Source organism: Carcharhinus amblyrhynchos, chromosome 3, assembly GCF_965287045.1.
Source record: "Carcharhinus amblyrhynchos chromosome 3, sCarAmb.v2.hapA, whole genome shotgun sequence".
NCBI lineage: Eukaryota > Metazoa > Chordata > Chondrichthyes > Carcharhiniformes > Carcharhinidae > Carcharhinus > Carcharhinus amblyrhynchos.
Genome location: NC_137326.1, coordinates 76,599,053 through 76,619,309, shown reverse-complemented (window position 1 = coordinate 76,619,309; position 20,257 = coordinate 76,599,053). Strand labels below are relative to the sequence as shown.

The 20,257-nt window shown below is 46.0% G+C and overlaps 2 protein-coding genes across 2 annotated transcripts in view; both read left to right on the top strand.

Moving 5' to 3' along the window:
• Positions 1-20,257, top strand: part of LOC145341206 (serotransferrin-1-like) — a 103,143-nt gene that overhangs the window by 77,002 nt on the left and 5,884 nt on the right. The window contains exons 22-23 of the mRNA XM_080186129.1: positions 17,307-17,674; positions 18,603-18,756. Coding sequence (XP_080042255.1) covers positions 17,307-17,674; positions 18,603-18,756 — 522 coding nt within the window. The remainder of the gene's footprint in view (positions 1-17,306; positions 17,675-18,602; positions 18,757-20,257) is intronic.
• On the top strand, positions 3,368-15,685 carry LOC145340874 (serotransferrin-B-like). Its single transcript, XM_080185387.1, has 5 exons — positions 3,368-3,462; positions 6,526-6,662; positions 10,464-10,560; positions 11,266-11,310; positions 15,380-15,685. Exons 1-5 carry the CDS (start codon positions 3,423-3,425, stop codon positions 15,583-15,585), a joined length of 525 nt encoding a protein of 174 aa, XP_080041513.1. The 5' UTR covers positions 3,368-3,422; the 3' UTR covers positions 15,586-15,685.

Genomic DNA, 20,257 nt, shown 5'->3' with positions numbered 1-20,257 from the left:
AATGCTGTTACTATGTAGGAAAAGGTAGTCACTTTGCACGCAGCAGGATCCAACAAATAGCAATATGGTCATGAATAAATAGCCTGCTTTTGGTGATGTTTATTAAGGGATAAATCTCAGCCTTTGTTCGATGTCTCATCTGCAAAGCAACATTGCAACACTGCAGCACTTCTTGGCACTACATGGAACAACCAGCCCTGAGTTTGTGCTCAGGAGTCAGGAGTGGGTTTAAACCCCACAATCTTCTGGTTCAGAGGTCAGAGTGCCACCCACCACATCTAACATACAGAAGTCACTTTACAAGCATGCAATCAGATAACGGCAGCACGGTGGCACAGTGGCTAGCACTGCTGCCTCCGACCCAGGTTCAATTCCGGCCTCGGGTCACTGTCTGTGTGGAGTTTTCACGTTCTCACCGTGTCTGTGTGGGTTTCTTCCAGGTGCTCTGGTTTCCTCCTACAGTCCAAAGATGTGTGGGTTAATTTGATTGGCCATGCTAAATTGCCCCTAAGTGTCAGGGGGATTAGCAGGCTAAATAAGTGGGGTTATGGGGATAGAAACCAGTCACTGTATCTGAGGTTTGAACACAGATCAGAAGTGTAACTTGCATTTACATAGGGCTTTTAATGCAATCATCCTAAGTACTTTTCAGAGTGAATAGTGGGGTGGCCAGAGACACAGGAATGGAGTGTCAGGAAAGATGTAACAGAAATGAAATGGGTAGGATATGACAAACCTTCTCATTAAGGTGAAAAATGCAATCAACTGAGTCATGTTTGACATAATCCATAAAACATGAGACACCAAATTTTTACTGCTGGCTTGAGATTGCAGGTCAATTATTTTAAATCTTTTCCCATGAAATCTCCAAACAGCAACATTGCATTTAAATTCTATCAGTTATAACTACCTGCTGCACAAGGCAGATCCCTGCCAGTTACTCGAATCGGTTGCAGTGCTGGAAATATCTCCCCATTGGACTTCCAGCTTTCTACTGACATTCCGAGAGAAGTTGCACAGGCCAAACACTTGAGGAAATTTCCAGCGAAGGTAACTAACTCCTAGAAATCTACATTGGTGTTGTGTTTTTTTTTTAGAGACAAGTGATTAAAGAACAGTGCTCGTTTTGAATTTTGCTTAGGTTAATTAGGAGATATATAAAGATGCAGTGAGAGTGTTCAATGCAGAAGAAAATATTAGCATCACAACATTCCAGGAGAAGGAATGGAAATCGTGCCAGAAAAGGAAATGTTCAGGGGGGTAATCAAAAATCTTTTCACTGACAATCCTTCAATGGAAGTCTTTAAAGGGAGGTGGAAAGGCAGATGGATTTAATAGCGAATTCTAGAGAATGAGATCTATAGGATAATACTGTGGAAGAAGGAGCAGAGGATGCACAAAATAGCTGGATCACAGAAAAGGATGTCAGAGATGGAAGGATCACTTCACTGGGAGAGGTTACAGAGAGAGGGAGGGCAAAGATGCTGAGGGATTTAAACACACCAGTGAGAATTTTAACCTTGAGATCTTGCTGGCCAGGGTGTCAGCGTAGGTCAGCAAGCACAGAGGTGACGGATGAGTTGACAGTGTAGAATAGGATAGGAGCAGTTGGTTTTAGATGAGTTGAGGTTTATGGAGCGTGGTAGATTGTGTAATTCTTTATATTAGCTGTGCGGGACATTAATTGAGGATTTAATTAAGCTCCTTTAAATGGACACGGACAGTGGGACCCACCCCCACCCCCCAACCCACTGTGGTATGTTTTGCAGTGTTGAATGCGGCCTGCCCTTGGCCAGTGGTGGAATCTTCTGGTCCAGCCACTGTCAATGGGGTTTCCCAGTTGCTCCCACCCTCTGTCACTGGGGAACCCATGGCACGGAGAAGAGTTTACTGTCAGTGGGAACAGAAGCTCCCACTGGCGGGAATGACCGGAAAATCCTGCCCTGAAACTTTAAGTAAATTAGCAGGTATAGGTTTGTAATATGTAACTCTGCAAATACATACAAAATAAATAGATAAAAATTTTAAAAAGGCTTACTTGATTAGAACAGGCAGGAAGCCAACCAGGAGAGCATTAAGCAATGAAGTCTAGAGGTGTCAAGACCTGAGTGAGGGCTTCAACAGCTGACAAGCTAATGTAGAGGCAAACAGGAATAAGAGGGCAGGAAAATCATTTGTTGGAAGGACATTTCATTCTTGAAACCATTTTCTGCTCTAATGAGTAAAACTAGAATCAAGTTATTGCAGAATTTATTCTCTTTCAGTTTTGTTGGCTTCTCTATTGGATTCCAATTTCTTGCTACATTACCTAGTCCAGGTGACCATTTTACTCATATGTGGCCGGATATAGAATTCTACAGTGCAGAAGGAAGCCATTAGGCTCATCGGTTCTTCGACACAGTCAATACGCAGGCCCACCCCCCTGCTCTATCCTAGTAACCCTACTTATTTACCCCACAAATCCCCCTAACATACCCATCTTGGGACACTAAGGGGCAATTTACCATGGCCAATCCACCTAACCCGCACATATTTGGACTGTGGGAGGAAACCGGAGCACCCAGAGGAAACCTAAGCAGATACAGGGAGAATGTGTAAACTCCACACCGCCAGTCTCCTAAGGCCAGAATCAAACCCAGGTCCCTGGCTCTGTGAGGCAACAGTGCTAACCACTGTGCCACCATGCTGGCCTGTAGCAAAATGTGACAGCCAGGAACACTGGATGCCAGTAACCCACTCAGTCACGGGGGATATCACATCTCAGCACAAACCTGTCTCATTTCACCATGCACAATAGAGCAGGTGCCAGGAATAGGATTTATATGGCTGATTTTCGCTGCTGGTTAGCTCTGTGAACTGTGAGGGAAGCTGGTTCAGGCAAGAGACCGAGCTGTGTGGCCTTTACTCCTGGCTCTGAGTGACAAACAGTGAGAGTCACAGAGAAATGGAAACAGTGACTCGCTTTTCCCTACCTGAGGCCAATCGGATAAATTCAGATTCCCTTTCTCCAGATGAACTGGGATCAGCACAAACTTTCATAATATTTATTGAAAAGATAATAAAAGGTTAATGGTTTTAGGGAATACTTGGGAAGGTAAAAAAGTTTTGAAATCAGTTCCCAAATGTACATGTTCCACAACCTATATGCACTTACCAATATTAAAGTGATATCATGTTTGGAAAAAAGCTTTAAATATTAACGATCCTTCTGGTTTCCCAAAATAAAGACTTTGTTTGAATTACAAAGGTTGGTTTGTTCTGGTAAGTTCTTGTGAAACTCTCAATCAACAGAGGTTGGTGTTGTCATCTGATTCTGCCAACTCAGAGTTCTTTAAAAGGGAAGGTAAAGCATAGAGACTTCCTCAGAGCTGCCAGTAACTGACTGTTTTTCACTTTCACCTGTGTCTGAAACGTGGGGCAGGATGAGGCTGCTGTACACAGCTTTGGCCTTGGCAATTATTTGTAAGTTATTTTTCTTCTTTTAGAATTACATTCACTTTTATTGAGTGATCACAGTTTGGTATCTGCTCACAATTGGGTATCTGCTCACAGATCGGTATCTGCTCACAGATCGGTATCTGCTCACAGATCGGTATCTGCTCACAGGTCGGTATCTGCTCACAGATCGGTATCTGCTCACAGTGAGATATCTGCTCACAGTGAGATATCTGCTCATAGTTGGGCATCTGCGCACAGTTGGGTGTTTGCTCACAGTGTTGTATCTGCCTACAGTGTTGTATCTGCTCACAGTCGGCTATCTGCTTACATTGCATATCTTATCATAGTCTGGTTTCTGCTCACAGTTTGTATTCTGCTCACAGTTGGGTATCTGCTCACAGTTTGGTATCTGCTTACTCTTTAAAGGATCCCATGTAAATTTTTACCTAATAGGAAAATGCCCATTCATGGGGAAGGTGTTTCAATTTTGAATTGTCAGCACCCTAACAAAAAGGAAAACTCATATCATCTGACTCCCTATTTGTAAATAAAGAACTTGATAATTAACAAAAACTATCCTTTATTTTTCCAATGGAAAGTCAGCTGCAATTTTATATGAAGTCTGTGCTTGTGCCTCAGCTGAAAGATACGGCTGAGCACACCTCTGCTTGCTCAGGGTGCCCAGCTGTGGTTTACCGGCTGCTAATTGGCTCAGAGAGAGATTTGTGCCCTCATTTGGGAGATCCCTCCAGGAGCAGTCAGCCAATCGGATGGTCGGCAGCACTTGCGCCTCACCAGTGCCACTGGGAGCCGGGGGCAATGAAGGGACTGCAGCCAGTCCCCAAAGAGAATCGTCAGTGGAACCTAGTGAAACAGAGGGTGGTGGTGGATGGTAAATATTCATCATGGAGTACAGTTACGAGTGGTGTGCCTCAGGGATCTGTTTTGGGGCCACTGTTGTTTGTAATTTTTATTAATGATCTGGATGAGGGTATAGTTGGGTGGATTAGTAAATTTGCTGATGACACCAAAATTGGAGGTGTGGTAGATAGTGAGGAAGGGTGTCATAGTTTGCAGGGAGACTTAGACAGGTTGCAGAGCTGGGCCGAGAGGTGACGGATGGAATTTAATGCGGAGAAGTGTGAGGTAATTCACTTTGGTAGGAGCAACAGATGTGTCGAGTATAGGGCTAACGGGAGGACTTTGAATAGTGTGGATGAACAGAGGGATCTAAGTGTGTGTGTACATAGATCCCTGAAAGTTGGGAATCAAGTAGATAAGGTTGTTAAGAAGGCGTACGGTGTCTTGGCGTTTATTGGTAGGGGGATTGAATTTAGGAGTCGCAGTGTAATGTTGCAACTGTACACTACTCTAGTGCGGCCGCACTTGGAGTACTGTGTGCAGTTCTGGTCCCCGCATTACAAGAAGGATGTGGAGGCGTTGGAGAGGGTGCAGAGGAGGTTTACTAGGATGTTGCCTGGTATGGTGGGGAGGTCCTATGAGGAGAGACTGAGGGATTTAGGGTTGTTTTCGTTGGAAAGAAGGCGGCTAAGAGGGGATCTTATTGAAACATATAAGATGATTAGAGGTTTAGATAGGGTGGATAGTGATAGCCTTTTTCCTCGGATGGAGAAAGCTAGCACGAGGGGGCATGGCTTTAAATTAAGGGGGGGTAGCTACAGGACGGATGTCAGGGGTAGGTTCTTTACCCAGCGGGTGGTGAGGGATTGGAATGCCCTGCCTGCTGCAGTTGTAAATGCGTCTAGTTTGGGGGCGTTTAAGAGATCTCTGGATAGGTTTATGGACGAAAAGGGATTGGTATAGGCTAGTGGGTCATTGTTTTTGTAACTGGTCGGCGCAACATCGTGGGCCGAAGGGCCTGTTCTGCGCTGTAGTGTTCTATGTTCTATGTTCTAAAAGGTAATTTGGAATCTTCCACTGGGGCCAGTCTAGAAGACTCTATTGAAGGGGTAGTGGAACCAGGTTCAGGAGGGTGGAGAGGTAACATAAGAGGTAGAGAGAACTGCTCATTTATAACATAGTAACAGGAGAAACCCTCCCCTCAGCTAGTAAAATGACCATCAAATTTCATTGGATGACTCTGCAACATCACGTCTGTGGCACTTTCTGCCTCAGGTAAATATCGGTGACATATCCTCCCCAACCTTCCCTCACCTAACATATTGCCCCTACCAATAACAGACACCCAACTAACATACCCAACACCCCCAAATACACATACGCATTCACTTGCTCACCCTGTCATTCACTCATTCAGTCATCCATCCACACAACACTTGAGACATTTAAAAACATACCTGAATACAACAGCTGATGTGGTAGAAAGAGACATATCCTCCTCACCCCTCCTCTTGAGCTTGCTGTTATTCCGCTTGGGTATCCGTGTTGATCCATCGTTGCTGCCACCAGGATTGAATGTTCCGGCTGGAATCGCTCTGAACGATAGCTATGCAGCAGCAAGGTGATCAGAATCACCACCAATGGAAAATCTAGGCGAAACATTTTTTCAGTTTCACCTCTACCTGTGTACCCCTGTATATATACTGTGTGTGTACATTTGTGTACTCCATTGCAGGCATTGTGTGTATATCTGTTGTGCCTGGGTACTCTAAGTAGAATCATACAATTTGAGAAACTCTTCAGTGCAGAAGGAGGCTATTTAGCCCATCAAATCTGCACTGACTCTCTGACAGAGCGTCCCACCCAGATCTTATCCCTATAATCCCACATATTTCCCCAAACCTTGGGACATGAAGAGGCAATTTTAGCATGGTCAATCCGTCTAAATCTGCACATCTTTGGCAGAAACAGAGGAACTGTTTCCTCTGGTGAGGAGATCAAGAACAAGGATGGGACAATCTAAAAATCTCAGAGGGTGTTTGCTGCTTTTCTACGCTTGGGAGAATGAGAAACAAAACTGAGACTGCACCACATCTTCCTCTTCCCTGGATATCTGCTTCTCTAGCCAAAGATTCTTGTTATGGGATATGATGGGTTAAAAATCCCACTCATAAATAATGTGCAATAAAGTGATGAAACAGAAGTCAACATGCTCCTGTTCTGCAGGTGAAGCCTCTGTATCTGCTGAGGATAAAGTGCGTTGGTGCACCACCAGTGAGGAAGAGCAGAATAAATGCAACAACTGGACATCAGTCAGCTGTGTCCAAGCTGATTCTGGGGAAGACTGCATCCAGAAGGTTTCGGTAAATGTCACCAGCACATTTAATACAATATCACTGTATAAAATAGGAACTGCATTGGCTCGTCCTGCTAATCCCTGAGGGTTTAGCAAGTGTTACATGAGTTTGAGGCTCTTGCACAGCAAGATGAAAAAACATAAGCTGATCTTGTGTAGCACCCAAACTTTAAGATATGAGGACTTTTTGACTGAGACCATGAGTCAGACTCTTGCCTCCACCTTGGGGTGGAAATGCCACAGTTTACTAGCAGAGCAACAAATGAAGAATTCAATTGTTTTATTTTGCCAGCACTTAGCAAGTAGTCGTATTGTCACTGGACTAATAATCCATAGCTCCAGGGTAATATTCTGGGGACCCAGGTCCGAATCCCACAGCAGCAGACGGTGAAATTCAAACTCAATAAAAATCTGGAATTAAAAGACTAACGATTCCAAATATATCCAATTGTCAATTGCTGTAAAAACCCATCTGGTTCACTAGTGCTCTTTAGGGAAGGAAATCTGCTGTCCTTACCCAGTCTGGCCTACATGATACTCCAGACCACAGCAATGTGTTTGACACTTAATTGTGCTCCGAAATAGCCTAGTGAAAAATAAGCTAGGCCATGGATACTGATGGAAAGGAATGTGAGAATATTTGAAATGTGAACGAGTGTATTTAAAATGAGAGACCCACACATCTGGAATGCCAGCTGTGTATCTATAAAGTGAGGGGCTTATATTTGGAAGGTGGGGGATATATTTGTAATTTCGAAATGTATTTGTAAACTGATAAGAAAGTTTGTACTGCGAGGGATATATTTGAATGTGAGTGCATATATTTTGAATTTGAGAGACATATTTGGATAGTGAGGGGTACATTTTAATGTGAAGGTGTAGAACTAATTGGGTAACCATAGGGAGAATCATTATCAAGATTCTGTTGACCCTGACATACAGTGAAGCAGAAGTGAAGTTTGGAAGTTTTGGTATCAGGAATGAAGTAGACTAAGGTCAAAGTGAAGGACAGATAGCATAAAGGATTGGATATTCCCTTGTATACTTTATTTCACTAAAACAAATGTTTTCCCTTACCAGTTCCAATTTTGATAAATACCAATTGATTTCCATTGGTGTAGCACATGGAAAGACCAGTAGTCTTGTAGTTTTTAGGTGTGGACTGCTCGGGAAAGTGAGTTAGATTTCATTTGATAACAAGACCAGGACTCTTAGATATAATTCATTCCCCATTTAAAATCAAATATTCTGTTTTAATTTGTGTAGTTATAGATTTCCATGGGGTTCTTAACATGCCATAATTACATTGGTGGAGCAACAGTGCCTTCACTGGAGGGATCATGTAATTGCAGTCTGCCATAAGGATATGTTAAAACTACACAGGGATACAGGTCATAGGCAACATAGTTGGGAATTCCATCTCTTACGAGAAAATAGTCTTAATTACATTTATATCCACTGTTCTTCAATTCCTTCCTTTTCCTTTTCTATCACCCATCAATCTAATATAATTTTTATTGGTTTATAGATTAATGGGTTGGTGGTTATGTTAATGAGACCGTGATGATATTAATGATGTAACTGGTCAAGAGTCAGGTGATGGAGAGGTTCCAGGAGAACTAGTTGCAGAACAGTCCATGTCCTCAATACCATTGCTTATCCTGAGGTCTTTGTAAATAATTCTTAATAAATTGAAGTTAAATGATACGTACAATCTCAAATGGTGGCACAGTGGTTAGCACTGTTGCTTTACAGCTCCAGGGGCCTGGGTTCAATTCCAGCTTCAGGTCACTGCCTGTGTGGATTTGCACATTCTCCCCATGTCTGCGTGAGTTTCCTCGGGGTACTTTGGTTTCCTCCCAGAGTCCAAAGATGTGCGGGTTAGGTTGATTGGCCATGCTAAATTGACCTAGTGTCAGGGAATTAGCTGGGTAAATGTGTGGGGTTATGGGGATAGGGCCTGGGTGGGATTGTGGTTGGTGCAGACTCGATAGGCTGAATGGCTTCCTGCTGCACTGTAGGAATTTTATGACTTTATAAGTCATGGGGAAGGAAAGGCAGGTTCGGTAAGATTAGAAAGCATAGTCTTAGTAAAACCGCACTAATGTTCAGCAATGACAGTGGAACAAGGTTCACATGATTTTTGTGTCAACCTCTAACTCTGGAAATGAATTCTACATCCTCACAATTTCCTTTGTGAAGAGTTTTCGCCTCTCCTCTGTCCTGAATCTCCGGTATCTTTGTATCTACAGCTTCTTTTCTACACCTGTCAACTATTGGGGACAGTTTGTTGCATGTCCCTTCCTTTCAACATGTAAAACACTTCCACTGTATCCTTATTGTCATGAAAAATACTTTCATTTTTCATTGTATTTTCACTTCCTCAGAGTAGGCAAGCATCCTAGTGAATCTGTGTTGCATCCCTTCCAATCTCTCAATATCCTTTCAATAGGGTTCAACCCATACCACACATAGAACTCTAACTGAGGTTTCAGGGTTTTATAAAGACTCATCAATATTTTTATACTTTTAAAGCATAAATCCTAAAATTCCATTAGCATTTTTGTTTAACATGTTTAATATATGCCGTTTTCATTTAAAATATGGACATGGAAGTTAGTAGAGGAAAGAAGAACTGCATTAATGTAACAGATTTTTAATATGTTATTTAATTACAAAACTTTATTCAATAATTTCCTCAATTCCTTCCCCATGATACAAACATATTCATAAGCCAATAGTCTCCTCAGATGCCAGTTCCTTAATCTCTTTATATTACTTTACTGAAACAAGCAGCTCTGGTCAGGCAAATTGCCCTGGTTGACACAACTGGTCGTTTTGTTCCATTTGGAGAATTATCTGGGCCTCTTGCCTAACTGGAGACGAAGAGAAAGAGAGACAAAGACAAAGTGAGAGAGAAATACACAGAACAAGGTTGGCAAGAGAAAGTGTGAGAACCAAGGGAGTGTTTGCGAGACACAGAGAGACACGCACGCTGAATTGACAAATTAGCAAGGGAGATAGGGAAGGAGACATGGAGAAAGGGAGGAAGTGGGAGGATATGAAAGAAACGAGGGAGAGGGGAGGGAAGAAGGAATGAGAGATTGTGATGGCCTGGCTGAGGCACCTCCCTCTCATGTCATTCCTGACACACAAATGTTTATAGTTTTGGGGGCCAGAGAGCCAGCCTGTGAGGAAAATGAAGAAGTGAAGGAGGGCCAGAGAAAGATTATGCAATAGCAAAATGATAGAGACCTCAAAGGTGCTCAGGGATCTGAGCAAACTGTCTGTGGCATCATGGCAGTAGGACTGGGACATGCAGGATGTCCACCCTATGTCACAATTTACTGGGGTTTCCTGTCAGGGCAAGAATGGGTCTTATACCTGCCTCATACCTGTGTCGTAGTCTCAGATCAGGAGAAGAAGCAGAACTAGTGGGATGGTATCATGCATTGAAAATCTCATCAGTCTCCACCACTGCAGATCCCTGTGTACCCTAGACCCATCAGTGACCCCACGGGGCTGGCAAAGGCTGCAGCTCCCTGGCCTGCTCCTCTTGCTCACCAGCGAGGACTGGTGGGGAGAGGAGTCAACACTCTACAGCAGACTAGTGACAGTTATCACCCTGTGAGTGAGAACCCTCTGTTGGAATCAGGGAAAAAAGACACTAGAGAGACACAGAGGAGAGTTCGAACCATATTTCCAGCTGAAGGACCGGCTGTGATCCCAGCAACACATAAAAACAGACTAAAGAAGCAGTGGAAACTTTAAGCAGGTCAGTTCATTAATAGAGTCTTTTCTTTCACAGTTGGCAGAAGCTGATGCTGTTGTTCTTCACAGCGCAAGAATGGTTATTGCGGAAAAGTGTGGTCTGGTGCCAGTCATGACCGAGTATTATGACAAAGGTGGGTATGTGCGCCTGTCCCTGCATCCACGCTCAGACTTATCTTTTACTCCCTGTGTTCATGGACAGTAATAGTCTCGACTTCCCCCCATTTTCTAACCAATATTTGGCCGGGCTTATTGATTGGATGACTGTTTCCCTCCATTCCTCAGTCTCCTCCGCAATCACCCCATGGTTGTATGCCTCGTCTACAGTGAGGACACGCCAGCTGTATAAAATTGCATCCAGCCTTGCCTGGTGCTATACCAAAGGCAGAAGTACATTCAAAGGGACAAGTTTACGCAGTTCAGAATTGCCATCTGCTTTGTGCTATCTGCCCAAAGGCTCCCGTTACATCTCTCCCCTATTTGAGAGAGAGCACAGTGAATTTAAAGCACACTTTTAAAGCAGCAGCCATGATGGATGCCCAATGTGAACACATGGTACCCATGGGGGGAAGCCCCACATTAGAGAGAACAGACAGTGACTGTGACTGAGGTTTTATTCAAAAGGACATGATCACACTGCAATACGACTGAGAATCCAACCCACAGACACCACGATGGCACTAGCTGCTATGGTCACCTCTGCCCTTACATTTTACACCAGTGGTATCATTTCAGGCTGAAAAATCTGTAACCACTGTTGACCAGCTATGTGCAAATAAACCAAATGTTTGAGGAATTGTTAATTCTCTGCATATTCTATTCTTTTTTAATGTCCACAGAGAATCTTGAACCCTGCAGAGACCCAGCAACACTCACAGAGCCATGTAAGTCCTAGATGTTATACTTTTGCAATAAATATTAACAGGAATTGCAATAAAGTGCTTATACCTAATGCCAGCACTTCAGCTAAATTCTACCCCCTCACTGTGACTGGGCTGTATCCCCTCACTGTGACTGGGCTGTATCCCCTCACTGTGACTGGGCTGTATCCCCTCACTGTGACTGGGCTGTATCCCCTCACTGTGACTGGGCTGTATCCCCTCACTGTGACTGCACTGCATCCCCTCACTGTGACTGGGCTGTATCCCCTCACTGTGACTACACTGCATCCCCTCACTGTGACTGGGCTGTATCCCCTCACTGTGACTGCACTGTATCCCCTCACTGTGACTGGGCTGTATTCCCTCACTGTGACTGGGCTGTATCCCCTCAGTGTGACTACACTGCATCCCCTCACTGTGACTGCACTGTATCCCCTCACTGTGACTGGGCTGTATCCCCTCACTGTGACTACACTGCATCCCCTCACTGTGACTACACTGCATCCCCTCACTGTGACTGGGCTGTATCCCCTCACTGTGACTACACTGCATCCCCTCACTGTGACTGGGCTGTATCCCCTCACTGTGACTGGGCTGTATCCCCTCACTGTGACTGGGCTGTATCCCCTCACTGTGACTGGGCTGCATCCCCTCACTGTGACGGCACTGTATCCCCTCACTGTGACTGCACTGCATCCCCTCACTGTGACTGGGCTGTATCCCCTCACTGTGACTGCACTGTATCCCCTCACTGTGACTGGGCTGTATCCCCTCACTGTGACTGGGCTGTATCCCCTCACTGTGACTACACTGCATCCCCTCACTGTGACTGGGCTGTATTCCCTCACTGTGACTGGGCTGTATCCCCTCAGTGTGACTACACTGCATCCCCTCACTGTGACTGCACTGTATCCCCTCACTGTGACTGGGCTGTATCCCCTCACTGTGACTGGGCTGTATCCCCTCACTGTGACTACACTGCATCCCCTCACTGTGACTGGGCTGTATCCCCTCACTGTGACTGGGCTGTATCCCCTCACTGTGACTGGGCTGTATCCCCTCACTGTGACTGGGCTGCATCCCCTCACTGTGACTGCACTGTATCCCCTCACTGTGACTGCACTGTATCCCCTCACTGTGACTGCACTGTATCCCCTCACTGTGACTGCACTGTATCCCCTCACTGTGACTGCACTGTATCCCCTCACTGTGACTGGGCTGTATCCCCTCACTGTGACTGGGCTGTATCCCCTCACTGTGACTGGGCTGTATCCCCTCACTGTGACTGCACTGTATCCCCTCACTGTGACTGGGCTGCATCCCCTCACTGTGACTGCACTGTATCCCCTCACTGTGACTGGGCTGTATCCCCTCACTGTGACTGGGCTGTATCCCCTCACTGTGACTGGGTTGTATCCCCTCACTGTGACGGCACTGTATCCCCTCAGTGTGACTACACTGCATCCCCTCACTGTGACTGCGCTGTATCCCCTCACTGTGACTACACTGCATCCCCTCATTGTGACTGGGCTGTATCCCCTCACTGTGACTGGGCTGTATCCCCTCACTGTGACTGGGCTGTATCCCCTCACTGTGACTGGGCTGTATCCCCTCACTGTGACTGGGCTGTATTCCCTCACTGTGACTGGGCTGTATCCCCTCACTGTGACTGGGCTGTATCCCCTCGCTGTGACTGGGCTGTATCCCCTCACTGTGACTGGGCTGTATCCCCTCACTGTGACTGGGCTGTATCCCCTCACTGTGACTGGGCTGTATCCCCTCACTGTGACTGGGCTGTATGCCCTCACTGTGACTGGGCTGTATCCCCTCACTGTGACTGGGCTGTATCCCCTCACTGTGACTGCACTGTATCCCCTCACTGTGACTGGGCTGTATCCCCTCACTGTGACTGGGCTGTATCCCCTCACTGTGACTGCACTGTATCCCCTCACTGTGACTGGGCTGTATCCCCTCACTGTGACTGGGCTGTATCCCCTCACTGTGACTGCACTGTATCCCCTCACTGTGACTGGGCTGTATCCCCTCACTGTGACTGCACTGTATCCCCTCACTGTGACTGGGCTGTATCCCCTCACTGTGACTGGGCTGTATCCCCTCACTGTGACTGGGCTGTATCCCCTCACTGTGACTGGGCTGTATCCCCTCACTGTGACTGGGCTGTATCCCCTCACTGTGACTGGGCTGTATGCCCTCACTGTGACTGGGCTGTATCCCCTCACTGTGACTGGGCTGTATCCCCTCACTGTGACTGGGCTGTATCCCCTCACTGTGACTGGGCTGTATCCCCTCACTGTGACTGGGCTGTATCCCCTCACTGTGACTGGGCTGTATCCCCTCACTGTGACTGGGCTGTATCCCCTCACTGTGACTGGGCTGTATCCCCTCACTGTGACTGGGCTGTATCCCCTCACTGTGACTGGGCTGTATTCCCTCACTGTAACTGGGCTGTATTCCCTCACTGTAACTGGGCTGAGATTATTTATAGACCTGAATGGACAACATCCAATAGCTTTGTCTGAGTTTACCAATGTTGAAGTGATTGTCATGTGATTTGTGTGTATTATATACTTCAGTCGGTGGAAAGGAGATTGCCTGTACCATATTCTCCCTGCAATGTGTGTTATTTCACATCTATAGAAGATAAGACAATTATGAGGCTTTGAAAGATTTAAGCACAAAATGGCACCAATTAAATCCTAGACATGTTGGGGTTGTTCCTGGCTCTCTGTGATGGTGTAAAATCAGTGAAAAATAAATCAGCAGTCAGCTTTACATTTTCTCAATTGAAGTCAACATAAGTAAAAAAAAAGAGATGTAAAACTTCCTGCTAACTTGCTATCATCCTTATTTTGGCATTATTTCATAGTCAAAAGATACCCCATGCCTGTGATTGCTTTGATGTGTTTTAAATTCCATTAAACCAACACTCTCTCCTCACGGTGGCACAATGGTTAGCACTGTTGCCTCATAGCACCAGGGATCCAGGTTCAATTCTGCCCTCAGGCCACTGCTTGTGCACAGTTAGCACATTCTCCCCGTGTCTGTGTGGGTTTCCTCTGGGTGCTCCTGTTTCCTCCCACAGTCCAACGATGTGTGGGTTAGATTGATTGGCCATGCTAAATTGACTCTTAGTGTCAGGGGATTTAGCAGGGTAAATACATGGGGCCTGGGTGGGATTGTTGTTGGTGCAGGCTTGATGGGCCAAGTGGTCTCCTTCTGCTCTGTAAGGATTCTATGATTCTATCTGCTTACAAGACATTCTTCAGCTCAATCCTAACGACCTAAGCTGAACCTCAATTACATAGAATATATTACCATAATAAAAACATATTAATAATAGTATCCGCTTCTGCATTGTGAAGCTATTTTCCCTAGTATCTTATACATTATCCTACAATATTTAACTTCAGTCTCACACTGTGCCATTAAGCCACGTCCTCTGACGTGAGTACTGAGTGTTATAAATTAATCACTTGGGAAAGATTGAATGATGGTCTGACCTTCTCAGTACAAAGAGGGATGGACAATTAATTTGTTTTACACAGTTACTGAGAAACAACTTTGAAACAAAATGATTCATGTTGTACCTGGCAGGGGTGTACCAAAAATAGACAAAATGCTCTTGGAACATGGGAACAGGAGCGGTCATTCTGTTCTGTAACACAGAAGACCTTTCTCCTGACAGAATTCTGTGAGCTCAGTTTTAAAATTTTCCATAGAGTCAGCTGTCTGGAAGAGCGAGTTCCAAATTCCCAGCACTCAGTGTGTGTCAAAGTGCCTACTAACCTCACAATGAAAGATCCAGCTATAAACTTAAAGTTGTACTCCTTCTTTCTGGACTCCTACATCATCAGCAATTGTTCTTCTCTACCCAATTAAATCATTTTAATCATCTTAAACACCTGAATTAGATTAACCCTCACCCTTCACTCACAAAGACTTTGTCCATGGAACCTGTCAAAATTTAACCCTTTCAGTCCTGATATGTTCTGTTTCATATCTTACCTGAATATTGCACAAATATTGCTGATTGCTGTTGTGCCTTTTTCAGTTGTATATATAGTGGCTGTGGTGAAAAATCAGACTTTGACTTGGGACACCCTGAAAGGCAAGAAGGTTTGCTACACAGCTCTCAATCGAACAGGTTGGAATATTCCAATGGGGCTGCTAATTGCACAGGGGAAAATCAAAAATTGCAGCCTGTATAACTGTAAGTGGATGTCTCTCTGGTTGTTGGAGGTGTCAGTAAGTGTATGACAATTACTCTGCATGAGGTTTAAATCCCTTTGGTCAGTCAGGGCAGTGTTCATCAGAACTTCCAATCAGTGCACACACCCGTTCCAATTCCAATCAGTGCACACACCTGTTCCTATTCCAATCAGTGCACACACCTGTTCCTATTCCAATCAGTGCACACACCTGTTCCTATTCCAATCAGTGCACACACCTGTTCCTATTCCAATCAGTGCACACACCTGTTCCTATTCCAATCAGTGCACACACCTGTTCCTATTCCAATCAGTGCACACACCTGTTCCTATTCCAATCAGTGCACACACCTGTTCCTATTCCAATCAGTGCACACACCTGTTCCTATTCCAATCAGTGCACACACCCGTTCCTATTCCAATCAGTGCACACACCCGTTCCTATTCCAATCAGTGCACACACCCGTTCCTATTCCAATCAGTGCACACACCCGTTCCTATTCCAATCAGTGCACACACCCGTTCCAATTCCAATCAGTGCACACACCCGTTCCTATTCCAATCAGTGCACACACCCGTTCCAATTCCAATCAGTGCACACACCCGTTCCAATTCCAATCAGTGCACACACCTGTTCCAATTCCAATCAGTGCACACACCTGTTCCAATTCCAATCAGTGCACACACCTGTTCCAATTCCAATCAGTGCACACACCTGTTCCTATTCCAATCAGTGCACACACCTGTTCCTATTCCAATCAGTGCACACACCTGTTCCAATTCCAATCAGTGCACACACCTGTTCCAATTCCAATCAGTGCACACACCTGTTCCTATTCCAATCAGTGCACACACCCGTTCCTATTCCAATCAGTGCACACACCCGTTCCTATTCCAATCAGTGCACACACCCGTTCCTATTCCAATCAGTGCACACACCCGTTCCTATTCCAATCAGTGCACACACCCGTTCCTATTCCAATCAGTGCACACACCCGTTCCTATTCCAATCAGTGCACACACCCGTTCCTATTCCAATCAGTGCACACACCCGTTCCTATTCCAATCAGTGCACACACCCGTTCCTATTCCAATCAGTGCACACACCCGTTCCTATTCCAATCAGTGCACACACCCGTTCCTATTCCAATCAGTGCACACACCCGTTCCTATTCCAATCAGTGCACACACCCGTTCCTATTCCAATCAGTGCACACACCCGTTCCTATTCCAATCAGTGCACACACCCGTTCCTATTCCAATCAGTGCACACACCCGTTCCTATTCCAATCAGTGCACACACCCGTTCCTATTCCAATCAGTGCACACACCCGTTCCTATTCCAATCAGTGCACACACCCGTTCCTATTCCAATCAGTGCACACACCCGTTCCTATTCCAATCAGTGCACACACCCGTTCCTATTCCAATCAGTGCACACACCCGTTCCTATTCCAATCAGTGCACACACCCGTTCCTATTCCAATCAGTGCACACACCCGTTCCTATTCCAATCAGTGCACACACCCGTTCCTATTCCAATCAGTGCACACACCCGTTCCTATTCCAATCAGTGCACACACCCGTTCCTATTCCAATCAGTGCACACACCCGTTCCTATTCCAATCAGTGCACACACCCGTTCCTATTCCAATCAGTGCACACACCCGTTCCTATTCCAATCAGTGCACACACCCGTTCCTATTCCAATCAGTGCACACACCCGTTCCTATTCCAATCAGTGCACACACCCGTTCCTATTCCAATCAGTGCACACACCTGTTCCTATTCCAATCTGTATATACACCTATTGCTATTCCAATCTGTGCACACACCTATTCCTGTTCCAATCTGTATACTCACCTGTTCCTATTCCAATCAGTGCACCCACCAACTCATATTCCAATTGTTAGACCCATCCTTTTCCAGTTTTGTTGTGAATTACAAACTTTCTGAATTTCTGAGGGCGCTTCTCCCATCCCGACCTGCAACTTTTTGGAGGGGTGGGGGTCGGGGTGGGAGACGCATGTCACTGGCCTTATTCCGGGATTTGCGCATGCGCCGAGAAGGCATGTGCATCTCCCAGAGCCGAAGAACAGTCGGAGACCAGACCACGCTGGAAACCGGTGAGAAGACAGGTAAGTCACTTGAGTTTTTTTTAATGTAGTTTGAATGTATTTTGAATGTCATTATCGGGAACTTGTTGGTCCCGATTGAATCTCCCATCCAGCCAGGAGTATTTCATTTTGGCGGGGTTTAGAGTAGTTCCCTATGTTCAGGAAACTAGCAGGAGGCCCCGCCGGAATGAAGAGGGGGCAATCGGGGGCCCCCAGGGATTGGGTGTTGGGGGATGCTCCCTGGCATGGGCACCCTGGCAGTACCAGCCTGTGCCCCCTGGCACTGCCCAAGAGACAAAGTGTCCATGTCTAAGGGGGTGCCTTCACACTGTCTACCAGGCATCAGGCAGTGCCAAGCAGACAGGACCAATTGTGAGCACGGCGTAGCGATGATTGGTGGGGCTGGGGGGTCCTGCTGCCACTCAGTCTGGGATGGAAGGAGGACAGCAGCAATTGGGGTGGGCCGGGGGGAGGGGGGGTGGTCTGCCGGGGTGGGGCCTGGTCTGACCCTGGGGAGGGGGTCAGTGGGGGGGGGGGGGGTCTGCAGGGGTGAGGGGGGTGAGTGATCGGTCACTGCTGTGGGGGGTGGGCTGGACACTGGGGCTCCAGGACGGGGAGGGGGTCAGGGCTGGCCTGGGAATTGTTGTGGGGGCCGTGATTGAGCTGGCCAGTTAACAGGGCCGCTGAGCATGCACAGAGCTCCAGAACTGTCAGACTCCAGCACAAATAGGCCCTACACCCTTGTGTTTTTAAAGAGATTCATGATTGGGACCTCTGCAGTCCACAGAGTGCGGAGATACGAGTGTGAAGTTGAACTGAGAAAACAGTCATGATCTAGAACAGTTTTCCCACCAATTCAGCATTTTGGGGAGAATTCCCTCCCCCCACCCCCATTTCCGCTGCTGAAAATTAAAATTAAGAACAATTTCTATTTTCATTTTCAATGTAGCGACATATTTCAGTGAAGCCTGTGCTCCGGGAGCTGATCCTAACTCCAAACTTTGCTCTCTGTGTGCCGGCCAGGAACATTCAACCCCACCTGGAAACGACAAGTGTGCTTTTGGCCCCAATGAGCCATACTTTGCCTACAGTGGTGCCCTCAGGTATCTGAAAGTTGGAATGAAATTGGGTTCCTGTCCATTTAAATTGAAAGCAGTTTTGGGTGCTGAAAGCTTAATTGCCTATTGTGTTGTAGCAAATCCAACTCAATTCATAACACCTTTGTTTTTACTGTACAACATTGCCCCTAATTCAGAATGTAATTGATAATGTTACTCAGAGAGGTTGTAGAAAAGTTGTTACAGAAAAATGTCACCCTGTTACAAAAGGACATAATCCTTGTGACTGAAGTCCAAGAGTTAGTACAACGTAGGAATGTCATTCTGTAACTAACCCATTCTATAACTACTACAAGTCTTTAACAAGACAATGTAGAACGAGCTTTACTCTATAGTTAAGCTGTATTGTGTCAAGCTTTTAAGAATTTTATGTGTCTTTTTAGAGGGAGCTTTACTCTGTGTCTAATCCATACGTTTTGAACTAACAATACAGGCATTGGACACCTGACGTAGATACTTCCTGTCATCGTTACAAGCATCCTTCAACTGTAATTGTTTAAAATGTTTGTAGCCAAAAAAGAAATATGTGAGGATTAGAGTTTCCTGTCATTTCTTGAGGCTACACCAGGCATTCTTCTCATCATGTTGTATTTGTTCTGCTGATTACTGATTGGAATTTGAATGAATTTGATTCCCCTTGGATGGTAAACATCTTGGGGCTCGTAACTTCCTGGCTCACAAGCATCAGATTTGGGGTGTAGCCCAAAGGTGTGCTGAGCAATCCCTCAGGGAGGTTCTCAGGTAAAGGTTTGCACAGCAATTGTCCAGAATTTCTAACTACTCTGGACAATTGCATTGGGTTGGGAACCATTCGAGAAAGCGATTAAAGTTGCTAACTTCAGATAGTTCTGCCAGTTTTACCCTGATAGTTACTTTGAAAGAATTTGAAGAAATAAAACATCTTCTGACTTCAGCATAACTATTTCAAATACTCAGACCTAGTCCTGCATGGGAAAGCCCCCATAATCTGGACCCACACACTCCCTAAGCCCCCACCCCCCTCACTAATCGCCCTCTCCGCCCACCCCTCCCAGATATTCCTGAACACTTGCCCCCTCCCTTTGGAATTCCCCCACCTCCCAGCCCCCAGGTCACACAGCAGTCTACCCCTCTCCCCACCATCTCCCCCTCCACCCATAGGCCTGACTCTGAGTCCTACCTGACACCAAACCTGACCCAAACTGACTGGGACTAGTCTGACTGGAACCAACCTGACCCATACCTCTGGACCCAACTCAGCCCGACCTCCAACTTGACCCGACGCGACCCACCACCCAACCCGACCAGACCTGATACCACTGCCACACAGCAGCACCCACACACCCCCCCATCCCCCACAAACCCTGCCTACCAGCCAAGTCCCAACTTGTACGGTCCATATTCCATTCTTCCATTCGCTATTTAATTTGCCCAGGCCCCAAGCTATGGAATCCCCTCTTTAGGCCTCTCTGCCTCACTTTCTTCCTTTAAGGCATTTTTTGATATT

Bases quoted from the DNA above. Each gene is read 5' to 3' on its own strand.
- LOC145340874 (XM_080185387.1), top strand. From the start codon at position 3,423: ATGAGGCTGCTGTACACAGCTTTGGCCTTGGCAATTATTT. The intron at 3,463-6,525 runs GTAAGTTATTTT...CCTGTTCTGCAG, and splicing joins TTTGGCCTTGGCAATTATTT to GTGAAGCCTCTGTATCTGCT. The intron at 11,311-15,379 runs GTAAGTCCTAGA...TGCCTTTTTCAG, and splicing joins AGCAACACTCACAGAGCCAT to TTGTATATATAGTGGCTGTG.